The sequence below is a fragment of the Channa argus genome, chromosome 1 (assembly GCF_033026475.1).
Source record: "Channa argus isolate prfri chromosome 1, Channa argus male v1.0, whole genome shotgun sequence".
In the NCBI taxonomy this organism is placed as follows: Eukaryota; Metazoa; Chordata; class Actinopteri; order Anabantiformes; family Channidae; genus Channa; species Channa argus.
The window spans coordinates 4871291-4895386 of record NC_090197.1 but is presented as its reverse complement, the minus strand read 5'-3'; the positions used below and the strand labels follow the sequence as shown (position 1 = coordinate 4895386).

Genomic DNA, 24096 nt, shown 5'->3' with positions numbered 1-24096 from the left:
AAAAACCGTGAAGTGTACTTTTATCGGAAATATATATTTTTTGACTAAGTCAAGTTTGCAGATGGTTACATTTGCCCTCAGTCCTCGCAACAGCTAGATTTCTCTCATAATTATTAACAAAAAACAACCAAACTGTTGTGCTTTACCTTCCTGTTTTCATCCGTCAGAGACTTTCATTTCAAATCATTCCTTCGTGTTCAGCGTCGGATCAGCGGCACAATCAGAATTTAGTGAAACAAGCGAACCTCAGGACACACTCTCTTCCTTCCCTTTTTTCCCTGAGCTCCCTCATCACTCACTCCTTCGTCTTGGGTGAGTTTCCATCAGAAACCCACAGAGATTTCCCTCTAATCCTCACAAGTCCATCTGTTACTTTCTCTCCCCTTTGCTCCCTATATTCCGTGTCCATTCACCCTTCCTCGCTGCTCCCTCTCCTTTTCTTCCTCCCTCCTCCTCTCGTACTCTCACTAACCTCTGGTCCTGCAGTGATTAATCTAACAGCACGATATGGTTTTGCGGTTTGAGTTCAGCTGTGTGGAAAGAGGCTGACTTTAAGCAGTGGCCTGATTTGGATCTAAAAAAATCCGACCAAGGACGTGTTTGAACAGTTGTCCTGTCTCAGAGTTTGTCTCTGTAACAGTGAGACAGATACACTGTGGTTCCAACCAGCATTAAAACAAAAGTAATGAGGTACCGGAGACCAGTTTTTAAACCTGTCGACACAATTCTCTTTAGATAGAGCTCAGCACAACAGTTAATCTCACTAATGCAACCAAAACACTCGGGATCAACGCACCCACCGCATCTGTCTCCCAACAGCAACTCTTGGTCACACAATGACCCAAAAAAAAAAAAAGAAAGTCCCTGTGACTTCTTGGCGTTTTAAACCATTCTTCTCCCTCATATGTCTACACATCGTTGGTTGAGTACTCACTGCTGTGTGAAGTCAGTGTTAATCTTACTTTATTGATAGTCACAGGGCTCAGTTAGAGGATAAAAACTAACCACAAAGAGGAAAAAAAGAAATGACCACATCTGGCTAAAAACAACTTGGTGATCTCATGTGTTGTCATGTGTCTCCTGTTGGAAGCCATATGTAGAGGTTTTTCCTGCCAATGCTCCGGGTTCCTTTTTCCTATAATATGTCCATGTGCAGTTGGGGTCATGTGCTTCAGGATCTGGATTAAGTGAACGTTATTTCTCCACTGCTCTGTTTCTCCTACGCTGTACAACATACGATGACTCAGCGAACAAATTGAATTCGATTGCCTGCTCTAAACTTTAGGAGTTGTTTGAGAACTCGCCATTGTAAGTTACATTCTTCAGTTGGTTGGGCACCACTTCCTGTACGAAGATGAAATCCTTGGCTGCTGTTTGTATAAGAGGCCATCATTACGATGTTCATTTCATATTCGGGGGTCCTCATGAATGTTGTTTGTGCTTTGGGTCATGATCTGAGATCTCAAAACTACTTGTTGTTTAATGTTAACTTTACAAAGTGGTCTGTCCAAACTCATATTCTAATCAGTTCATCCATGAGCCAAGTGGAGCCGGGTGTGTATTTCTGAAATTTACTGTGGATAAGAATGGGACAGGCACGAGTTCACAGTGACCTTTGACCACCAAAATCCAATCAGTTCGTCCTCTATTTTAGGTCCGAGCCGGAAATTTTTGTCAAGGTTTTTCTTAGTATCATGTTCACAGAAAGAGGACGCACAAACTGAAAACACAACTACGGTTGATACAGGTTGTATAGTCTATAGCTGAAAGAACATTCTCACTATAATAAACATTTTATTATTGATGCTTTAATGTGTTCTTCACTTAATGTATAATACATGTTTGTATGCATTTTATGTGTGCATCATGTAAATCATTGTAAATGTAATCAGTTCTGCCTGTGAAACAAAAGGCCACACATGGCCTCAACTGACCATCGTGTCCTAATGTAACTGATGCTGATTGACTGTCACATTCCCAATCTCCCTCCGCAGTTTTTAGAAACTAAGCCCTGTCTGTCCATGAATGGGGAGACCTTGATCCGGCTCAGCTGTCAATCCTGCCCGCCCCCACCCCTACATTAATCACAAGATTAATGAATGAATAAATGCTCAAATACAGAATTTAGACATGAACGCACAGGGTCAAGAGGAAGCAAAATGTATCACAGACTTGTTGTGATGGCAGTGAGTGACATGTTACTTATAAATCTTTTTCTTCAACTTTCCTGCTTCAGCTCGGCGCCCATAAACCACCAGCTACACATTATCCCTAACGGCTGTCGAATGTGCAAAGTGATTTGTGGTGTCAAACGCTGCATAGAAGGAACAATGACGCACAGTTGGGAGTTTCATACAGAACAATGTGCACTTGATCTTCTTTCCTTTTGTCATTATGGCGCCATCGTGTGGTTTTCTCATTCTGTTTAACATGTATAATGCTGAAACCCTGACAAATCTTGTGTTATGAGGAAAGTCAATTAAAAAGCCAAAATATGCAAAACAATCTCTCAGTAAAAATATTCAGTCAGGACAGATGTACAGTGTGAAAGGGAAGTGTCACCTGTGCTCACAAGGCCTTAAGCGTGTGGAAACAAAGCAATTATATTTCAGATTTTTTTTTTTTTATTGGCAATTTATGGGACACGGAGCAGATGTTTAAAATGTCAATTAGTGAGGTGGTTGTCTATAACAATTACTAATTGTTTAATTGAAAACTTTAGCTGTTATCTCTTTGATTTTCTGGAGTCCTGCACCTTTAAAAAGGTTTATTATTATATATTTCACCACAAGATGGTGTCATCATGACAGAAGCAGAAGCCAACAGCAACACCTGTGACACATATAATGCTCACACAGAGTCAAAAGACAAAGAAAGTGAAAACTTGCAGAGAATAAAACAGATATTAACAACAATTAACAATAACAGATACTTTTATCTGATAGAAATAAATACTATTAAACAACTGGTCATTGTGGTAAGATGCTACTGAGGTAACCACACTGCTAAAAAAATAATAATTATATATATTGAATATCAATATTTGAATACATTTTCAATATTTAAATAACAGAGAAACCGTTGGTTTGGTTTGAAAGAGTGGGGTGTCGTGGATAAGAGTGAATGTGTGGCCTTCTTGTGGTGACAGTTTTTAAGATGAAATGTGAAACATTGATGTGAGAAATCACCCGTGTATCAAAAAGACCCGTTGTTTCAAGAAGCCACGTTGCACAGGAATGTATCACCACAATGCTTAATAAAAGAAACACAATTGGAACGTGTCACTTACTATATATCCTTTTATTTCTCAAATGTACTGTCACGGTTTGTCACACAACACAGCTTTATACTGAAATACAGAGCAAAATAAATTAATTTCATACAAAATTAAATTTACTATAATAATCCTAAACTTTTTTTTTTTTTTTTTTTAACTGTCATTTTCCCACCAACATTCATACGAAAAGGAGTCAACATGAGCGACACACAGCCCCGTGAAACAAAAAACGAACAATTCCAAACTACGCCACGTCCCCAAAGTGATTCATCCTTTCTGTGTTTAGGGCGGCTTTGATTTACTGAACCCTGATCTCAGTTAATCGAAAACCTCTCACACATCAACCTCGGCAGCTGTCTGCAGAGCCCCCATAAAGAAAAAGGAGGGAGAGGGCACTAATATTTCAGTGGTCACTCACACACCTAATGGATGTGAGGCAGGTACTTACACATGCAGAGAGGAGGAGCTGCTCAGACAGCTTCGACGCATTTTCTGCTTCCTGTCTTACATCAGGAGACACGGAGAATAACTGCTTAGTTACATGGGGAATCCAAAACAACCGCACAGGGAAGATAAAGCCACCAGTGGTTGAGTGAAAATGCGGCCAATCACACGGGACATCACGTGATCACCACCACCAGGTGAACCCGTATGATAATGACACTGGAATAATATCAGTTTAACCTGCAGTTGGCTTTTTTTGGAGTTGCATCAATAAATATTCGAGCAATACGTTAATCAATAAATAGACAAATAAATAGTTATTCATGGTTGTAACACTCTGATATACAATGTATTTATCTGTCATAACTTCCAATATTTACATTAGCACAATATTTACTGCACACACACACACACACACACACACACACACACACACACACTCCTGCCTTGTATAAACACCAAATGTGACATAGCAACTCTTTGTTTTACACGTCTGCTTAAAGAATCATACAGCTCAAGTAAATCTTTACCATTTCCACACTGGCGCACGCAGGTTTGTCGGACGTGTGCATCAAAATAATGACCCGGCTGCTCCAACTGATTTGTTTCAAATAGGAAAACCACAACCTGACATATAGTTTGTGTTTATGTATATATACATATATTATGCTGCAGACATTTAAACCATGTGTGATAGCTGAATACGTGTAGATCTAAAGGACAAATAGGGAGGATCATCATGTGATTTTCACATGTGTTTGCCCTTAAAGGTATTTGCTTCTTGTTTGCCACTTGTTTGCTTTATTGTCAAAGGTAACTCGATCGTTGAATCCCAGATCAATTTCAAGAGAAGAATTTGTTTAAGCACTACAGTTAATCTGCACCAACTTTGATCATTAAGTTCTGAATTATGACACATTATGCTGTTGCTTGGTCCTCAGATGCGGAGCTGATGCTTTTCTAAATTGTAATCAATAATAAACGGAACATCTTTGGGCTCCGAGCTGGTGGTCGAACAAAAGAAGGCATCTGAAAAACTCACTATTTGTCAATACTTGGCTTATCATAACATAATGAAGATAAGAGGTCTCAGTGGCTACCTGGTATGGAGCCACCTGTTGGAGTATGGCTTGCAATCAGAAGTAAATACTCACCTTCAGGGCTAAAACATGTGAAACTACTTGTCTGCCCAAACATGCACCTCGAACAACCATTTGATCAAGAGATCACACATCAGAGCAGGAATGGATTGTTACTTTTTTTCGCTGTCCCATTTGACCCACTGGCCGAGACCAACTGCAGCTGTAAGGGGACTCCACCTGCAGCCTGAGCAGTGGAACCGCCCACGTGAGCCACTCCTGCTTGGGGATTCCCTCCAAAAAAAGTGGGCTGAGCCATTCCTGTTCCTGCTAAAAGAGGATTTGCTATAGGATTTCCGATCAGAGGTCCAGACTGCACTATTTTTGCTCCTCCACTAGGGGATTTCACATTAAGTCCCATTTGTGGACTCTCACCAAAACAAACAGATTGTCCAATTCCAGTTCCTGAAAACAGAGGGGCCATCTGAACTGCTGGAAACATATTTAACCCTCCCATCGTAGGGGCTGGTAGCTGAAAGCGGGGGGGGTTTGTGGAAGTACTAGCAGCTCCAAACATGGGTGATGGTGTGCCATAGGTGGTGGACATTGTGGAACAGAAAGGATCGCTGAGTAGGGCTGATGTTTCAGGCAGTGACACCCCAGCAACAGTCCCTGATCTGATCATAGGGCCAGATGTTATGCCCCTGGCTTTGAATGTGCCTGGGAAATTAGGAGGAGCAACAAGAGAATGGAGAGATGGAGGGAGGAATATACAGTTTGTATTCCAGTAAAGAGGAAACGCACCAAAGCAGAGAAGAGAGAGGGGTGAGAATAGTTATACATCTGCTGGTTAATATCTACTAGTCTCTAAGCAGGTCACGAATCGTCACACACACACCAACAAAACATCTAGACACTACTGGGGAGGAGGAGGATTGGTGAGACTAAACATTACAAGATTTTCCACACAAACCTACTGATGAATATTTGTCAGTCATACTGTTTCCACCCCCCTCTCTCTAACCTCTGGACTGAAGGCTTCAGCTGAACAGCAGTGGAATGACGTTTAGTGTCTCAAGGATTTGTCAGTCTTTAAGGTTGCTCATGCATCCATTGGACTCAAACGCATAACAAATGATTCCATGTGAAGCCTTTGTAAAATACAGTAGTTTTCACCCAGAGTGATGCACTTTTTCCGTCCTTACCGATGGCTTGTGCCTGGACGGCAGGCGCGCTGGTGAGGGGGCACTGCTTAGGTTTGGGGTTGGAGGAAAATAGATCGTCCAAGTCCACCAGCGACGCCCCCGTAGAGCCCAAGAACAAAGTGGCCTTTCTGCACATCTCCTCTTCCTGCGCTGTTTGCTTTCCTGTAATAAAATAAAGGTCTAATTCTACTCTAAAAGGTGTTTTCTTTTGGGGACAGGTAAGGGAGGAAGAGAGAGCAAAGCGAATAAGAAGGTTAGTTTATTAGGGTTGCTAGGCAACTGCTGACAGATGGGAAAATGGAGGTGAAACTGAAAGAAATGATGGAAATGACCTTTGAATGTACACAAGAAAAGAAATATGCATAAAGGCACCAACACAGGCGAAGGGATGATGATTTAGTTTTTACAGTCAGCACTCTCAGGGTTCTATTGATTACAAACAAGCACTAACCCGAGACCACTGACTTTTTCATTGATTTTTATTAGTGACGCATGTAATGGCTCAGCGCAAAGCGTAAAGTGATCTTTAGCTCTCACAATCAATTGATGCATTATAGTGCAGAGTGCAGTTTACTGTACCTGTGCCATTGCTCGCTTTAGAGCACGGTGCACCCCAGGGATCACTGGCTTTAGAAACGCCATCTCCGAAGGGGTCGTTACATGGGGAGGAGTCTGAGGGTGGAGCAGGTGCACCCCACATGTCATCTGCACTAACTGGAGCTGCAGCTAAATTGAGAAGTAGGCTTTTTTTATTGCAGTGAAAAAACATCCTTGCTTGTTGCATATTAAACAAACATACAAAGGTCAGTGGTGTTAGATGCAAATTGCCTCCTCGATCTTACTCTGTGAGCTTATGAGTCCTTAAAATTTTGCTCTGTTCCTGCATCAGTATGACTTAGGACTTTTGGTTGTTGCCAAAGACAACCTGCATCACCTGCATCATTCTGGTTGGTACTTTCAAAGACGTTGCCCTGTGGTTCTGCCAGACCTTGAACTATTGCACACTTTGTTCATGATCAGAGAAACAGGTTTGTTGATGTTCTCCATTTGTACAAGTTCTGCCCCAAAGTGGAGCCCAAACTCTTCGGAAATTCTTTTCTAACCTTTACCAGGCCAATGAGCATCAACGACTCCTCTTCTTCTAAGGATCTTCAAAATCTCCTTACTTTAAGTCGTGACACATTTCTACAAACCAGTGCTGTCAAGGTCAGACTTTAGCCTGTAATGTAAATGTGGCCCAAATTCAATGTTTTTGTCCCCAGGCAACTGAGATCATGGAGGGATAACTAAAACAACAACCCAGACATTTTCCAAATTTGATCTGGGGCACTTTTATAAACGGTCCTTGATCAAGTTAATATCCACTCTCTGGCAAACAAACAATAATTTAGCATTGGATATGGTTCCACAATAAATAACTGAAGTGTAATTTATTGGTCTGATTTGTTTAACTCCATTTCTTTTACCTAGTTCTAGAACTTCTGTCTGATCTGATTACATTTTAGGTAACTTTTATGCAGAAATTGATTCTGGTATTTAAAAATGTCTAATTTAAACTTTCTAGCATCACTGTTAAGTATACGCATTGAAAAAATGCTGAAGTTGGAATATTTTTAATCAGAGGGGTTTGTTTCAAAGATGAATCCACATGCTCAAGCATTTATTGTTTCTTACCTGGTGCTCCCCATGGGTCATTGTCAAGTTTGGATGTATCCCCAAATGGATCAGTGTTATCAACAGCTGAGGAAGCGCTTGCCCCATTCCCCCAGGGATCGTCACTCTTTGCTTCTTTTAGAGCTGGTGTTATCTCCCAGGGATCCGAATCAGCGGCGGGTGGAGATGTGGCAGGGGCTTCCCATGCATCTGCCCCAGCTTGAGGTAAGCTCACAGGTGGGGCACTAAAGGGACCTGAGGTATCTTGTGGTGGACTGGATAGCACTGCAAATGTGTCATTTTTAGGCGGTGTGGTTGGTGCAGTGAAGGGGTCATCTTTTGTGGGTGCAGAGAAAGGATCCTTTTTCTGGGATCTTGGTGCAGCAAAAGGGTCATCTCGGGTAGGTTTAGACGATAAAGAGAAAGGGTCATTTTTAGTTGGTGATGTGGCATCAGTGAAGGGATCATCCTTTGTTGAGGCTGGTACTGCAAAGGGGTCTTCTTTTGGGGGTGTTGATGCTGGTGCTGCGAAAGGATAATCGTTTAAGGTGTTGAACGGATCCTCCTTTGGGCTGTTGAACGGATCCTCCTTTGCGCTGTTGAATGGATCACCCTTTGGAGCAAAAAAAGGATCCTCCTTTGGGGTACTGAATGGATCATTTTTGGAGGTACTGAATGGGTCATCTTTAGGTGTAATAAATGGATCATTAGTGGATGAACTGAAGGGATCTGGTTTATCTTTAGGAGCAGAAAATGGATCCTCCTTGTCTTTTGGTGCACTGAAGGGGTCTGAACTGTCTTTTGACGTATTAAAACGGTCATCTTGTGTTGCACTAAATGGATCAGGTTCATCTTTTGGTGCTGCAAAAGGATCCCCTCCATTCTTTGGTGCGGCAAATGGATCTTCATCTGTTTTTGGTGCTGCAAATGGATCTGCGTGCGTTTTTGGTGCCGAAAATGAATCTTCATCAGTTTTAGATGCATCCCCCCAAGGATCACTGCTAGCTGCTGTCTCTGTTGTGTCAGGTCTTGAGGGCGTACCCCATGAATCTGTTGCCTCTATAGGTTCTTTGGGTGCTCCCCATGGGTCTGGTTTCACATCCTTCTCTTCCTTCAGTCCTCCCCAAGGACTATCTTTTATGCCATTGCCTTTGCCGGCATCCTCCCACTTCAACTCATCTTCAGTCATCTTGGCCTAATATATTATAATTGCAAAGTTAAAAAAGTAAAAACACTCAACATTCAAACATTCAAAGGGATATTGATATAATTCTACGGTTGCTTTTGAGGTTACGGTTTGTGGTGTTGTAGCCCTCGACTGAACTTATATTGGTTCAATATTGATGCAATTATGCTGATTTTTAAACAGCTGAACACTATACACGCTCACCCTCCTCTCCGCTTCTTTCTTTTCAGCTTCCTGTCTAAGCCGCTCCTCTTTGCGAGCGGCAAAGGAAGCAGTCAAGTCAGCCACCGAGGGTATGTTATCTATGGATGGAAGCCCCGTCGCTCCAGGAACATAGCATGGCTTGTAGTTAGTATCCTTGACGACGTCCGAGGATGAGGCTGGTTACAAGGGAGAAAAAGCAGAATGTGGTCTGTGGGAGAGATACAGTCAAGTAAAGAGACAATCCTAACACACTTAGCAGTGACACTGAGGGGCTCACCAGCAGAACTTTTTGAGGTTTTCTCTCTTGTTATGCGGGCAAGGTCCCTTTCTTCTTTTAGTTTGTCATCATCCTCCATAAGAACAAGCACAACCTTGGCCTTCTCCCTCACATTCGCACCCTGGAATAAATGAGCTTATGTTAGAATTTCATATGGCTCTGACCATTTGGGCAAAATCCTATCTCAGCCTCCAAAAACTCCACTTCAATCCTGGCTTAGAGTAGGTTTGAAGCCATATAATATTATGAATATTACAGTGTCAGTATTGGAAATCCTTAATGCACGGCATGCAATTATTTTAATGGATGGTATTGTTTGCTTAGTGTGTGCATCGTCAGGATGCATGCATCACCTGATCTTTGCCATCCTTTTCTACAAAGCGGTACTCTGTTAGGGCTTTGACGATGTAGATGTTATCCTTCATTTTCAGAAGCACTCGATCATCACCGGTTTTCAACAGGTACTCCAGCAATGTTAGAGACTGGTATGAATAAAGCATAACATTACACAAGTTTTTGTGAAAAAGGAAACTGCTACTGTACTAAGCTAGGAACAACAATAAACAAATAGTTTATTAGAAATTTATAAGCAAAAACAATTGAAGGAACAAAACAGAAATCTGTTTAAAGCTACAAAGTGGGTTATGAAACACAAACAATATGCAAAAGCTGCAAAGCACAAACATGTTGAACTTAGAAAGCTCTGTTATGTTACTGAATTGTTGTAGTACCAGATAAATGAGATCATTTAACAGAAAAGGGTAAGATTTCACTTAATCTGTAGTAACTGCAAATAAATTCCATCCGCTGTGATAGTTTAAACTACTACCAATTAACTCTAAATCAAAACATTTAAACTGATTGCTATGGCAACTGTATTACAGTAGCCTGATACTGGGCTCTTAGAATTTGATGTGCTAACACTAAAACATTTGTTCTAGCATTTCCTAATGTTTGCACAAGAAACAAGATTGTATAAACATGAGATCAGATTGTTCAGGCAATAATTGTTGTATTTAGTACAAACAAAGACCTGTATTGTTCTGTTTCCATGTAGCCAATGTAATGCAAACTAATAGCAAGAGGTAGATGATGGGTGTTGTTCACTATTTAGAGTTACACCCGCAATAATGGCAGTGTGATGGTGGTCTGAATGCCCTAACTGGGGGGATGCTGATGTTCTTTACTGTTATTTTTCACCTTGTGGATGTGTCTCCAGTTCTTGTCATCTTTCAGGCGTTTCCAAAGCATCGTCATAATCTCATTGCAGGCGACCACATTGTAGGTCAGATCAGAGATGTCAGCCATTTGAGAGCTGGATGGGCCCCATGGGTCATTAGAGGTTGCCTCTCTCACCTGCAAAATTACAGCAGCAAAGTGAGCAGTGTTTAGTACAACTACAGGAACTATACAGTGGTGGTGGCCTGAAAGTTAGAGATGAAAGCTTTTGAAAAAAGCGGTTAACTGGACACTGAGCATTGGGCTGTGCCGTATCTCATTCAAATCACTGCTTGTCTTTACACAACTCTCAATCCTGTATGCTGTGACCACTGGGCAAGATGATGCGCTACTTTAATATTGGCATTTATGATGTTTTTACAAAAAGGGGGGTGAGTGTAGCTCAGTTGGTAAGGCAGTCGTCCAGGGACCTCGGGGTCAGTGGTTCGATCCCCGGTCCCGGAGGGTTGCGTCAGGAAGTGCATCCGGCGTAAAAACTGTGCCAAATCAACATGCGGACAATGATCCGCTGTGGCGACACTGAACTCACGGGATAAACCGAAAGACAAAAAAAAAAGAAAAATGATGCTACTACAAAACATACTACAAAAAAATTATGATATAGTTTTACATCTATGTCACTCATCCTTAACTGAGATGACAGTATCGCACTGCGTCTGTTTTTTCCCTCCTTTCATAAAATTTGTGTTGAGCAGACAGCAATTCAAGACATCTGTGTTTCCAAAATTGCCATATGCACAATACAGCTACACAATGTATTTATTTCTTAATTATCATATCGACTAAAGGCAGAAATGCCCCGAAATACTTAAATAGTCACCATGACCTTAAGAAAATAGAACAAAACAACGTTTCATTTACCGATTAAGGTAATAGTAAACAGTCTATCACTGGAAGTTTCTCTCACCTTGACCTCGGCCTCCGAGTAGTTCTGGACCAGGTTCTTCAGCTGTCGGCGCAGCATAGAGGATGTCATGTTATCTGGAGCGTGGGGTGGGGAATCAAACCACCGGGATCTGATTTACAGAATACTTGTCAACAATCCTGCCGACTCAAAGAGCTGGCACACAGAACTGAACCAGTATTGATGCACAAATGAACAAATCAAACGCCCTCATACCTTTTGTAAAGTGTGGTTGCACTGTCAGAGTCTAATTTGTATGTCGCTCGCTTGTGTGCAATTGTTGGCTCAGTGAGCATTCATCTTGCCGGTCCCTCGTCTCCTGGACTGCATTGGCTTGTCTCAGGATGCTAGAAACCAGATCCCACAGCTGCAGAGTGAACATTTAAAAGAGCTGAGGTAAACTGTGGAGCTGAAGGTCAACTGCAAACAATCAGTTAAGTGTGTGTGACTGCAATGATGGCTAAACAGGTGCATACACCTGCTGCGAATGACACGTCGTGCCATTGTGTTTGCTTTCCACACGGGTCCTCCATGTAAGGTTAGCCGTTTGGCTAAGCTACAAGCTAGTTAGCAGTCAGCCTTTTGAGGCTGGTGAGCGAAAATACAAGCGCACAATTGATTGCTAAAGCCCAAATCACCCATAAATCGACACACTCGTGCGTACTGTATCCGTCAGAGATCAGGCTTTGTGTTTTCAGGACCTCGGAGAGCGACTGAAGACGGTTAACAGCAGCCGTCAATATGGCTAACAGCCAAGCGCTGCTGTCAAACGAGCAGGAGCTAGCTTCACTATCATAACTTAGCAACCAAAGGACGTGTTGACCCCCACCAAACAGCCGCTGCTTCAAGTCCACAACCATGCTCCCTCCACCACGAGTTATTTCATTCTGTATGTATGCGGATTTACAGCACTAACCGTGAGCGAGTCTTCGGGAATCTTCGAGGGGACGACACGACGCGACAGTTTCCGCTTCCGCACTGCTCTGTACCTGCTAGCTGTGTTGCCAGATCTGACTATGGAGCGTGGTCTCACCAAACGATCGTGGTATAAAAAAATCGTGTTTTTGGAACGAAGAGATGTGAACTTCTAAGAAACACGAAGTATAATATATCTTGCCATGTATTCAGTTACAGACATAAGCAAAAGTTAGTACTTTTAGCACTAAAAGTTAGTGTTTTAAATAATTTAATTTGAAAAGATTTTATCAGCAACTTTTCCTGATGTGATTCTCTATCACTTACCCATCACTAAAAATCTTATTATCTGGTGGATCCAGTGTATTAACAACAACAACAACAATAATAATAATATTAATAATAATAATAATAATAAATGTGAACCTGTTAGGCTTTAAATTCTTTTCACATTCTGAGCTAAACTTTTTCCGTAAATATACACATGATATTAACATTTATACTTCTTACTAGGACTTCTTGATTCATCATGTAGAAACATTGGAGACTGTGGTAGGTCTAACTTTCTGGTCCATTCAAACACAACATTGGTTGAAACCCACCAGGTAACAAATGGCTTTGACAATGATAAAACTTAAAAGCATGCTAAATATTAGGCAGGTTAGGAAGCACATGTTTTTTGTTATGTCTTGTATAAATAATGATGATATAAGTGAAAGGTGTAAGTTACAATGAATCTAATAATGAGTCAAAGTAACTTAGTTGCCAAGAATAAAGAAAAGGTGAACATTTCAGCGGAAAAAAAGGCCAAGCTGGCAACACCTTCAACAAACACACGCCTCGTCACGATCAATGTTATTTATTTATTTATTATTTATTTCAACAGTCGTGCATTTTTTTTGTATTTGAAATTAGGAAATCAATCACATCAATATACACCTGATATAAATATCACGCAGTTTAATGAGCGGTAATAACACTTCATTGTAAGTTAATGTGTAAGCGTCAGTGCGACCCCCCCCCCGAGAGAAGCCCCCTCAGAAAACAACCGAATAAATGAGTCACAGTCACAGCTCCTATATCAACATCAGTGGAATCAAGATGGCGGCCGAGGGCGAGTACGAGTCGGTGCTGTGCGTTAAACCCGATGTCAACGTTTACCGCATCCCGCCACGAGCTTCCAACCGCGCATACAGGTAAAGAAAGACGCGCCGGTGGCCGTTAAATGTGGGTTAACGGTGCTTGGTGTCGCCGAGTGGCGGCTTTTTTCTCTTTCTCTGCTCGCTGTCAAAAGACGCTGGGATCCACGGCGAATCACCGGGCTTTCAAATACGTGCATCCGTCCGAAAGGCGTGTTTCTGCGCGGCTGTGTGTATGAAACTGAGGAGCGGAGCTGTCAAAGACGTGACGGGGAAATCAGTGTTCGATACGGGCGATTAGCCGAGACAATCCCGCTGCTCCTGGAGCTACCTGGGTGTTTTCTTGGTACACTGTGTTAAAATGCTGAGTGATGAGGCTTTTCAGACTTGACACCGGGTATTTCAGGTTCTATTAAAACTTTAGACCCACCTTGGTGGTTACTGACGCATTTCAGGCTGCAGTCCAGGGGCGGATCTACCGGGTGGGGGGTGGGGGAGTTGTTGTGACCCAAACTGGTCACGATTTGTCTCCTTTTCTCTGCTGTCACAGTTTTTATACTGCAGCTGTTTAAATACTCACAGTAATTGAAACTAGTACTCAGTATGTGACTGTAACTTCAGTGCGTAAATCCATCCACTATATAGTTCACTTAAAGTATCCCAAAATGCAACACCAAGCGTAGAGTAGACGGCACGTACGACTCTTACTGCCGACATTGCTGCCTCTTGTGGAGGTGAGAAAATTACCCTCACGTGGGTCGAACACCTGTAAGAGGTGACGCTTCGTAACCGAACTGTCCGTTGACTGCTCACGGTACCATCTGCAGCACCTGCTGCCGCTTATAAATGCTGATTAAAACGGGTATCAAACACTGCAAAGCAGTGCAAAGTGCTTTTTAGTTTTGTGGGAAAGTGTCTCCAAACCTTTTGACTTTTTAATGTCTGTTGTATGGTTTTTTTAAAGATATGGGCAGAAACCTTAATTTGCCATCCTGCCAAAAGCCTCCACATCAACTAATGTGTGCTAATGTGAGCAGTATCTAAGGAAGGAGGGAAATCATCATCATCATCCTTGATTACATCCCTACTGTATTTTCCCTGCTCCACATTAAATTTTTGTACATGTCTATTAAATAATTTCTAATCTTTAAACAAAATCCCTCAAACCAAAGGCAGCCTGAGCAAACAGTAGGCTTAGATGGAAGCACGTTATCTAATCTAATAATATCCTTGCACACAAATAATGTGAAGAAGCTGTTTTGGCTATGGGATCAGACTTTTTTTTTTTTTTTTTTTTTTTGTCTTTTGCACCTGATTTAAACCAGGTCAACCCAGTGGATGGTTCTGTGTACTCCCACTGTGCACCTGCTCATGGCCGAAATGTTTCATACAGGTTAAAGCGGATGAGGGTGAAAACTTGTGACCGTGTTAAGGTATAAATAAACAATGACCGCTCTGACAGAGTCCAGCCTGTAAAGGTGCTTATACGCTAAAGAGTGAAATGAAGCAGGGCAATGTGGGACACACCAAACCTAGATGAGAGTTGAGTAGTGGAAAACCCTCTATCAACAACAAGTGCAACCAAGCAGCTTCAGTTTATAAAAATGTGTCCACAGGGCAGCTGACTGGAAGCTGGATGCTCCAGACTGGTCTGGTCGAATGAGGGTCACAGCCAAGGGCAAAGTGGCATATATCAAACTGGAGGACAAAGTCTCAGGTATGCTCGCGTTATTTATATAAGCTCTGTTAAGTGATACTTTCTTTTACATGAACAGAACATCAGCACAGCTTCCACACACTGCAGTTGTTTTTCCAAACTTGGTTCACTCACTTGTTTCCTGTGCCCTCTGGTCCTGCAGGGGAGCTGTTTGCCCAGGCGCCCATTAAGGAGTATCCCAGTGTTGCAGTAGAAACAGTCACCGACTCCAGCCGATATTTTGTTCTGCGGATACAGGACGATAACGGTGCGGATGCAGATGTTACCGTTGTTTTGTGCCCGAATGGTTTTGTGAGCGACTGTGGCGCATGAAGGTAGAGCGGTTGTCCACCAATCTCACAGTTGTTGGTTCAATCCTCAAGTCACATGTCGAAGTGTCCTTGAGCAAGACACTGAACCCCAACTTAGTTGCTCCCGGTGAGTGTTGGCCAGCTGCATAGCAGCTCCCCCATCGGTGTATGAATGTGTGTGTGATTGTGAGTGTAAATAAGAAGCAGTGTAAAGTGCTTTGAGTACCAATAGGTAGAAAAGTGCTATATAAATGCAGAACATTTACCATTTACAACTTGTATTTGGCTCGTCCGTTAAAATCCCCTCTGATGTTCATGTCAAGTCCCTGTCCTCTTCTTTCTGCTCGGCAGGTCGCAGTGCTTTCATAGGGGTTGGATTTGGGGACAGAGGGGACGCCTTTGATTTCAACGTGGCTTTGCAGGACCATTTCAAGTAAGAGCTGGATGACTGGAGTCAAACTGTGAAAAGACCAAAATCTCAGCCTGGTTAAAAAGAAGTAAAGTCACGTGTGCATGTTGACATTTACCTGTAAGATCCAGTTACCTATAAGCAGCCTGTGCCAAAACAAGATGGAAAGCTGCATCTGAAAACTGCTGAGATGTTTTTTGTGTATCAGTGCTGATGGTCTGCATGTCTGTGTCCTGCAGATGGGTGAAACAGGAGGATGAGCTCAGTAAAGGTGGCCAGCCGGGGGATTTGGGGCCGAAGCTGGACTTGGGTTTTAAAGAGGGACAGACAATCACGCTCAACATAGGGGTAAGAAGCAGTGAATCAAACATCAGTGTGTCATTTTACTACATTTTGAAAACATTTCAAACTAAATGGCGAAAGGAAAAATAAACCCCTTAGTCCAGAGTTTTAATAAATCATACTTGACCCATGACTTTATCAGGCTGCTTGTCTAATTAAAAAAAGAGATGTTGCTCGGGCTAATGCAAGGGAAAACTAAACTGGAGTCTGACTGGCTGCACTTCAGTCTCAAACTCAGAAAACGCTGGACAGCACTGATTTGAAACCACAAGAAGTTGTGGTTATGATCCAAAGACATTTTGGACAACTGTGACAAATTTCTCTCTCTCGCATCCTTATGGATGAGATGTATATCTTAAATTGCTTTAATGCATATTTCATATCATCAGGCTCTTAGTTTGAGAGTAGTTCTAATTCTTTTATGGTAAAACCAGGAAATTTCCCATAGTATTGGAGTAAAAAAAACTCCTTCAGCCTACAACCTTTTCTTGTTACAGAGGTTCACAAAGAGTAAAAGCTTTTTTTGCCCAACCTCTGACCCCTATTTTTAATCTTACTGTAGCTTATAATATAATTCCAACTCGCTGGAAATCTGCATTGAATTTCCCCATCTGAAAGGAGGAAACTGATCTTATTATGATAATTACATCTATCTGATTTCTTCTGAGTATAATAGTGGATGGATGACTGGAACAACTAACTAAAAACACCTTACAGCTCAGAGATAATAAAGCAGAAATATCAATTGTAGGTAATCCAAAATGGAGGCAGGCTGTATATTCACATTTGGGTTCACTCTCTCTGGAGTTCAGGGGCAGGCCAGGAACCTTGGTGTCACTGTTGATGTTATTCTCAACTTTGAAAAAAATATTAGTGCCATAACTAGAATAACTTTCTATCACTTCATAGACTAGATCCATGAATATATATTAAAGAATTCATATTTCAAGTAGGCTCTAAAAACCTGTCCATCTCCAGAAAACTGGGTTACAGACCAGACCACCTCAAGACTGCAGCTAATTCCGAATATAGAAACCAGAGTCATTGCACCAACACACCAATTAATGAGTTTTAAAATCATCTCCCCGGTTCCCTCTGTAAAAAAAAGACAAAGCAAATGGCCAAAGGGATTTTTTTTTTTTTTTTTTGTATTGACATTTGGATAATTTTTGGAAGTTAGCTCTGTTACAAACAAGTTTGCCACTTACACATTTGGTTCAACAAGATAATCTTACCAGATGAGCACAGCTTCTGTTTATGTCTTTGTTTCTTTTGAAGCTTTAATACGGCTGCAAGAAGACTGTCTGCCGGTTTTTGTCAGATTTTTCTTCTTTTCCTTATCCGATTTGATTGTCTAAGGGCAGAGGGTGTTGTAGTGAAGCTAATTTTAAAGCCCCCTAAATCAAAGTTAACTTTGATTTTATAATGTTGATCAGTTTGCTTTTGGTGGTGATGTGACACACTTTGAATTGTGTAAATAATACTGGCTTCCGCAATATTATTGATTTCAGCAAGGTAAAAAGAGGGATAAGCCCCGCCCTCAAGGCTCAGGTGGGTTTGGACTCCTCCCACCACCACCTGGAGGAAAGATAGCCCCTCCCCCTTCATCCAGCTCATCCAATCACAACATAGTGCCCCAGACAGGCACAGCAACAGGTAAATGGCACTCAGATGCTAAATCTGCATCATGCTCTGCTTAGACCTAATCATATGGTGATTTTTAGAATTGAACTTGTTTAGCACTAACCTAACACAGCGACCTATTTTCTTAATTCCTCTGTTAATCGCTGAAATCTGTGCCAGTTTGTAAGTGACTTACTTTTCTGTCTTTCTCCTTCAGGCTGCCTGTTGGAGCTGGACAGTAGTAACTCCAACACAGTGGTTCAATCAAACCCCAGTTCGGATATTTGGGGAGACTTCTCCACTCCTGAAAGGTAAGAAAACGAATCTGTTTATATACGTTGGGCACTTAAGGACCAAAAGTATTACCTGGCTGCAAACCTTTGTTCCCAACAAGCCACAAGAGCATTGGGCAGTTTACATCACAGGCCTAAATGCAGAATAAAGTTAGTTTTAATGTTTGTTTGGTTTTTTTATTCTAGTCAGATGTGATCTCTTATTAGTTAACTTCCCCAAATGTGCAGCTTTAACCAACACATGAGCCACACAAATAATAATAATAATTGTATGCAATGAAAACTTTTTTTTTTACCTTTTTAAAAAAAACAAACAAACAAAAAAACAGGCTTAGCTTTGGCTGAAGTTTCTCTGACCACTCTGACACAACAATTCAGATGAATCACATTCTAGACCAAATATGAAACTGAAATCCAAGATCTGAGTCACTTGTTGCCAAAACTTTTTTTCTGTAGTGAGGCCCTGCAATGACGTGTTCATGGTCTGACTCACAGACAGTATCTGTTTCAGTTCGGGGGGGGGGGGTTGCACTGGCCATTCAAGTTCCACACCCTCTTACTTGTAGTTCTTCGTTCACAGGGTCACGTCCTTTTCTACTCAAAACACAAAGAGCCTTCCCTGTGACAGTGCAGTTAGAAAAAATGCTCTTGTCTGAAATCTTCAATAACAACCTATGAATTTCCACATATAAACTGAACCAATATCCAACTACAAAATTGCATAAACATTACTTCTCTGTACTTATATTGTAATATGTTTTTAAATGTGGTGCGCATATGCCACAATCATTTATGACTGTCCATCTTGGAGACAATTTCACGTTTAAATTAGTTTTTGTATCATTTAAAACACGTGACAGCAACAGAGAAACATTAGTCCTTCATCAAGTAAATGACATTTTCACATCATATCACTGTGTGTTAAATGTGGTAATTTCTTCAAAGTTAAGTGTTTGTAATTGGATGCTAGAATTGTCCATATGTCAATACAAAACAAACCTAACATGACCTAACATTTTGTTTTCAGCTCCATTCCACCACCATCACGACCACAGAGCACTGCAAACTGGATCCAGTTTTGAGCCGTCGGCTGGTTTGGTGGGTTGTAATCATCTCACGTGCATCCGTGTCCGTAGCTTCCTGTGCATCACACTGAGAGTCAACTCCTCCAACACACTGATCCCAAAGCAGAGGCATGGAACACCACCACAGCGCTGCAGAAACCACTCATGACATCCTTTCATTCAGAACAAACCTTTCAAATATTCCTGAGAGGAAATCGAGCATTAAATATTCAAAGCCATCACATAATACAAGCCATTTCTAATTATATTTAAGGGCTATGTGTGACGTCCTGAGTAGCAGGTGTTCCTCTCTGTGTCTGCATTGCTTCAACCAATAGATGGCTCACTGAGCTTTACTTTGACCTGGAAAGTCACTAACATCTCCCCCTGCAGGCACCAGTGCTTTCTGCAACAGCCTGAACAGCAAGTAGTCAAACGAAAGGCCTTTTTGCTATTTCTTTAATTTTCTACACTGAGTGTGAATCCTAAAGAATCTGACGTATTGATTTTTGAGACGAACCGTGTGTTAAATGCTCGTCCCCATCCTCACACTGTGAATTGTAGAGTAGCACAGCCTTGTTAAACACATCCAAACTTAATGATGCAAATATAACGTGTATTAATTTAATGATGCAACTTCTAATCCTTTAGAATTAGTTTTTTTGTTTGTTTTTTTTTTTTTTTTTTTGTCATTGGATAATAACATCAAATCTGAACGTGAATGCAAAACTCTTTTTATCAGGCAAGCTACTGTAATCTATCACAGTGGGATCCACAGATATGTTCATAGTAATACATGGGGCGCACTAACATTCCTCTCTGACAAATTTGTGTTTACAGTGTAAAATCATATTTGAGTGTACTGCTGGCCATTTATTATATGCAGGCTCCTTTTGTTGCAGTGCTGAAAACCGCAGCCAACTCAGACATGCAGTTCTTACTCTTTACACTTAATTTTTCTGTGCATTTGTTCAGGAACCAAATGAGCTACTTTGTGTGCGGAGAGTAAATTAAAACCACCTAAATGCTTGGAACCAACGTTTACCTTTTTGTAGGAACGACATCTCGTTCCAAAAAACTTGCAAAGCAAGAATGTAGGACACTTTATAATGAAGTCACATTTTAAAGCCCATCGTTGACATCAGAGCGAAGCTCTAACGTGATGATGATGCACATTCTACTTTATAAATTATCAGTCATCAAGACGTAATGTTGAGTGTTTAGAAACTAGCTGTTTTGCTGCAACCTCTCAATCACACCTGGGATTGTTTAAGGAGAAAACGGACTGAGAGGAAGGAGCAAACTTTAGTCTAACTTTAATGCGCAGTTTTTACTAACCTGAGTCTTAAAATCAATTTCAAATCAAATGATTTTCTGCAACAAAGTGGAAGGAAAGTGATCACAGTGCACACGTAATCAATTTACCTGCTTTTTTTAAGGTCTGTGAAACAACCATTAGACTTTATATTAGAAAAGATGAGGAATGTAAGTAATAATGTTTTCAGATGAGTTTTGACACCAGATTTAAAACAATCTGAGGAATTTATTTGGAACTTAAAATTATAGTTTGATATGTATATAAGAAGATTGCTACAACTCTAATGCAGTAAACTCCTTACTAGTGTGGCTGTTCATCGAACTAAGAAAATCCACTTACCAGTGCATCTGTAGCTCATTGATTACATTTGCTTCTTTCTGCATGACTCGGTGTTAAAGACCATAGTTGGACACTTTAGGAACAAAAACAGCCTGACTGTAAAAATCCACCTAAAAATGCTCTTTTGCTGAACTTGTGCACTGTTTTTCTTTAATCACCCGAGTTTCAGGACTGAATGCAGTAGTGGGGAGGGAAACAGGATTGTTTTACTTCATCTGATGAATGTCTTAATGGCAGCAAATGATTGGTTCCTTTTTTTTTTTATGCTGAAAAAAAAAGGCTTTTGGCTGATTTGTGAATTTAGAAAGTTTACGGGACTTTGTCAAATATTTTTTTGTTTGCTCTGCTCAAATCACATGAACTGTATTTTAACAGGCATTAAGATATAGGGCTGATTTGATTATATGTTGATACTGTGTGTGTGTTGTTTACATTGCTTGTATTGCTGGTTAAATTATAAAAATGTTTCATTTTTCAGTCATTCCACTCTGCCTGTAAAATCACTGGACTAACACTTGATTTATGACCAATTTAATGAGAAAGCGGCAATAAATCCTTTCAAAGGATGGAGGCGTCCGTCTTCTTCTAAATACTAAGAGCAGTTACATTGTGAAATTACTTATAATCTAGTACAGGGGACTTCTAGTGACTGTGGCACAGGTGGAAGAGAGGCCGTCCACCAATCCCACAGTTGTTAGTTTGATCCCCAAATCCTCCGGTCACATGTCCAATTGTCCTCGAGCAAGGCCCTGAACCCCAACTTGCTTGCTCCCGGTGAGTGTGGGACAGCTGCATAGCAGCGTCCCCCATCGGCGTGTGAGTGCCAATGGTCAGGAAAGCGCTATATAAGTGCAGAGCATTTACTTTAGCCCTGGCGTGGCATCGTAGCTTCGTGTGTACAGCTGAGCTTCAACAGTATGTCATCAGTTTTATATTGGAGTAGTGGCTTTTAGCATGTCTAAAAATAATTTATGGACACATTTATTTAGTTAACAAATTATTCATGTAAAAAAACAACAACTATGCTAAAACGTGACATAAAACTATTCTGGTTTCTCTGGTAGCTGCAAAATTCACGATCGTTAGAGTCAGTATGTCTGATATGGCTGACTAGATGCTCAGCGAGGGCTTAGGTTATCACATCTAATCTTAGCGTCACTTTCAAAGCTACGGACATCAGCACCTTATAAATTAGACAAGTAAATCTTTCAATTGACTTGAAGCTGTGAAGGGAGGAATCCTTGGTCGGCGCCCACAGATGGTGTCACAGTTGGGTAACGACATGTACCTGTTACAGGGCATCTGTTCCCCTCGTTCAGATCCAAATGAGGACCCAGTGTGTAGCTTGAAAGCTCCAACACCAGCTGAACTCTATCTGCCTGCATCCAAAGTCCTCTTGGAGAGGAGTGAAACATGATGATTGTTTAAATATGGGGATTGCGTTAGGGTACATGAAAACTCCCAACATGGACTTTCTCACAGGGGACTGGAGTTTCAATTGTGAAACTATTATGATTGTTGCTGCTGTTGTCAGCAGTGGTTTGAAGTCAACGCTGATGGTCTCTAACACCAACCAAAGCACTTTGGTAGCACAGTGGTAGCACAGTCTTTTCAACAGTTTAAATCGTCCTGTTGGTCATAATAAAGGGTAGGAGACGCAAAATGGACGTAGAGGTTGCAGGACTTGTGGAATAAAGCTGTACTTTGTCAAATCCACAAAGGTAACAAAAAAAACCTTTTTTTTTTTCTTATAACTAAACGGTTTGTAAGGTTTTAACCAACATCAGAAAAGCTACTGTATGTAAAGACGTTATGTTATTTTTATTAGCAGAAATATATTTACGACCTTTCCTCTTGTCAACTTGTACCTTTTCTTTTCTCACTTTCTCTGACACACTTAGTCTAGAATGTACACACACAAATAAACACACACTGTTACATTAGCCTGACATACAGCATTGATTCAACGTATCAAGTGAAATGTCAGGACAGGATCAGAATAGCTGACGGCCTTTCTGTCAGCGTCCCCCCCCCCGCCCCCTCTCCCCTGGGCCGCTGGGATCTGCTTCCCAAAAGTGATCCGGCAATCAAGCATTCTCCCCTTAACAAGCTGCCTAATTTATGAGTTTTGGCTGAGGGTGGTTGGTGAGATAATTCCTCCTCATAGATGATCTCTTTATTTTAGGTCTGCCGGGTTTATGTTAGATGCTGTGGTGATTTAGGGATAAGCAGTTAGGTATCGATGGGGACGGAGGCTTCAGAGGTCAAAGCTTGGAGTCTCAACGTTTCTACTTTTTATGTTTTCAGTTAAACCTGGACCCACAACTCAACGAGAGCGTTTAAGTGGATCAGAGTGTATCTGTATCGGATTAAACGAGCCTGTGGTTAAAAACGCACTTGCAAGGCTCCGTGTGTTAAAACATGGTATGTGTACATATGCTTCACGTACGATATGCGTCAGTGATACACGTCAGTGTTGTGACTGAGGCACCAGAGGGAGGATTGTGCAAGCAAGCCCTCGTCTTTCGTCAGCACCCGATTTACAATTTAAACCCTCTGCAGAGTCTTGGTTCACAGCTCCCCCTGTTAAAGTATGTTGTTAGTGCTGCCAAGATAAATCACATTGTCAAAATAAACGGTAACATTTAACACAGCTAAGACAACACTGCAATCTTCCTGTCAGCCTGTGCTAGAAAAATGAAGCATGTTCCTCCATAATCTAATGCCAATGCCAGCACCACTACATGAGGAGATCTAAAAGCCTATTCACTTTAAGAAACCAGAGTTACCAGCTTATGTTGTCTGTCACAAAGCTTTTTCCCTACTCCTCATAATCAACACTGACCTAAATGGATGTTTGCAAGGTGTGGATTCATTTTCCAAAACACCCATCAAACTAAATCTTTTTTTTTGTTTGTTTGTTTTTTTTAGTTTGGGAAAGAAATCATTTACCACCTTCGTCACATGTTCTGGATCATTGTAGCATTTTCCACACGTGTTGGCCTTGATTTTGGACAACAGGAAGAAATGACAAGGTCTGAGGAGTGGGGTGCATTCATCCTAAAGGTCGATGCCAGAGGCTCAACTCAACTTGCACTTGAGGCAAACTCAAACTTTTATCAAATTATCATCTGATGTCAAGGTCCCGATGCTTAAATGACCAGTTTGAAACTGTCAGA

General features: G+C 41.3%; 2 protein-coding genes across 5 annotated transcripts; one reads left to right on the top strand and one right to left on the bottom strand.

Annotated features, from left to right (window-relative positions):
* Positions 1-3281: 3281 nt before the first annotated feature.
* On the bottom strand, positions 3282-13970 carry epn1b (epsin 1b). 4 transcript variants are annotated; one of them, XM_067519656.1, is made up of 11 exons: positions 13953-13970; positions 11685-11835; positions 11472-11580; positions 10526-10681; positions 9679-9807; positions 9326-9446; positions 9049-9224; positions 7680-8853; positions 6585-6731; positions 6006-6167; positions 3282-5520 (listed from the first exon to the last, which is right to left on the bottom strand). In XM_067519656.1, the coding sequence occupies exons 2-11, from the start codon at positions 11762-11764 to the stop codon at positions 4955-4957; spliced, it is 2820 nt and encodes a 939-aa protein (XP_067375757.1). In that variant the 5' UTR covers positions 11765-11835; positions 13953-13970; the 3' UTR covers positions 3282-4954. The 4 variants fall into 4 exon arrangements, with proteins under 4 accessions (XP_067375757.1, XP_067375706.1, XP_067375747.1 ...); XM_067519605.1 differs by lacking the exon at positions 13953-13970 and adding an exon at positions 12385-12528; XM_067519646.1 differs by lacking the exon at positions 13953-13970 and adding an exon at positions 11947-12106.
* Positions 13421-21483, top strand: necap1 (NECAP endocytosis associated 1). Its single transcript, XM_067519679.1, has 8 exons — positions 13421-13579; positions 15139-15239; positions 15382-15486; positions 15881-15962; positions 16178-16286; positions 17792-17936; positions 18121-18214; positions 19224-21483. The coding sequence occupies exons 1-8, from the start codon at positions 13440-13442 to the stop codon at positions 19276-19278; spliced, it is 831 nt and encodes a 276-aa protein (XP_067375780.1). The 5' UTR covers positions 13421-13439; the 3' UTR covers positions 19279-21483.
* The last annotated feature ends 2613 nt before the right edge of the window (positions 21484-24096 follow it).

Bases quoted from the DNA above. Each gene is read 5' to 3' on its own strand.
- epn1b (XM_067519656.1), bottom strand. From the start codon at position 11,764: ATGCTCACTGAGCCAACAATTGCACACAAGCGAGCGACATACAAATTA. The intron at 6,732-7,679 runs GTAAGAAACAAT...TTCTCAATTTAG, and splicing joins TGACCCATGGGGAGCACCAG to CTGCAGCTCCAGTTAGTGCA. The intron at 5,521-6,005 runs GTAAGGACGGAA...CTAATTTCCCAG, and splicing joins CGTCCAGGCACAAGCCATCG to GCACATTCAAAGCCAGGGGC.
- necap1 (XM_067519679.1), top strand. From the start codon at position 13,440: ATGAGTCACAGTCACAGCTCCTATATCAACATCAGTGGAATCAAGATG. The intron at 15,487-15,880 runs GTGCGGATGCAG...TCTGCTCGGCAG, and splicing joins GCGGATACAGGACGATAACG to GTCGCAGTGCTTTCATAGGG. The intron at 17,937-18,120 runs GTAAATGGCACT...TTTCTCCTTCAG, and splicing joins CCAGACAGGCACAGCAACAG to GCTGCCTGTTGGAGCTGGAC.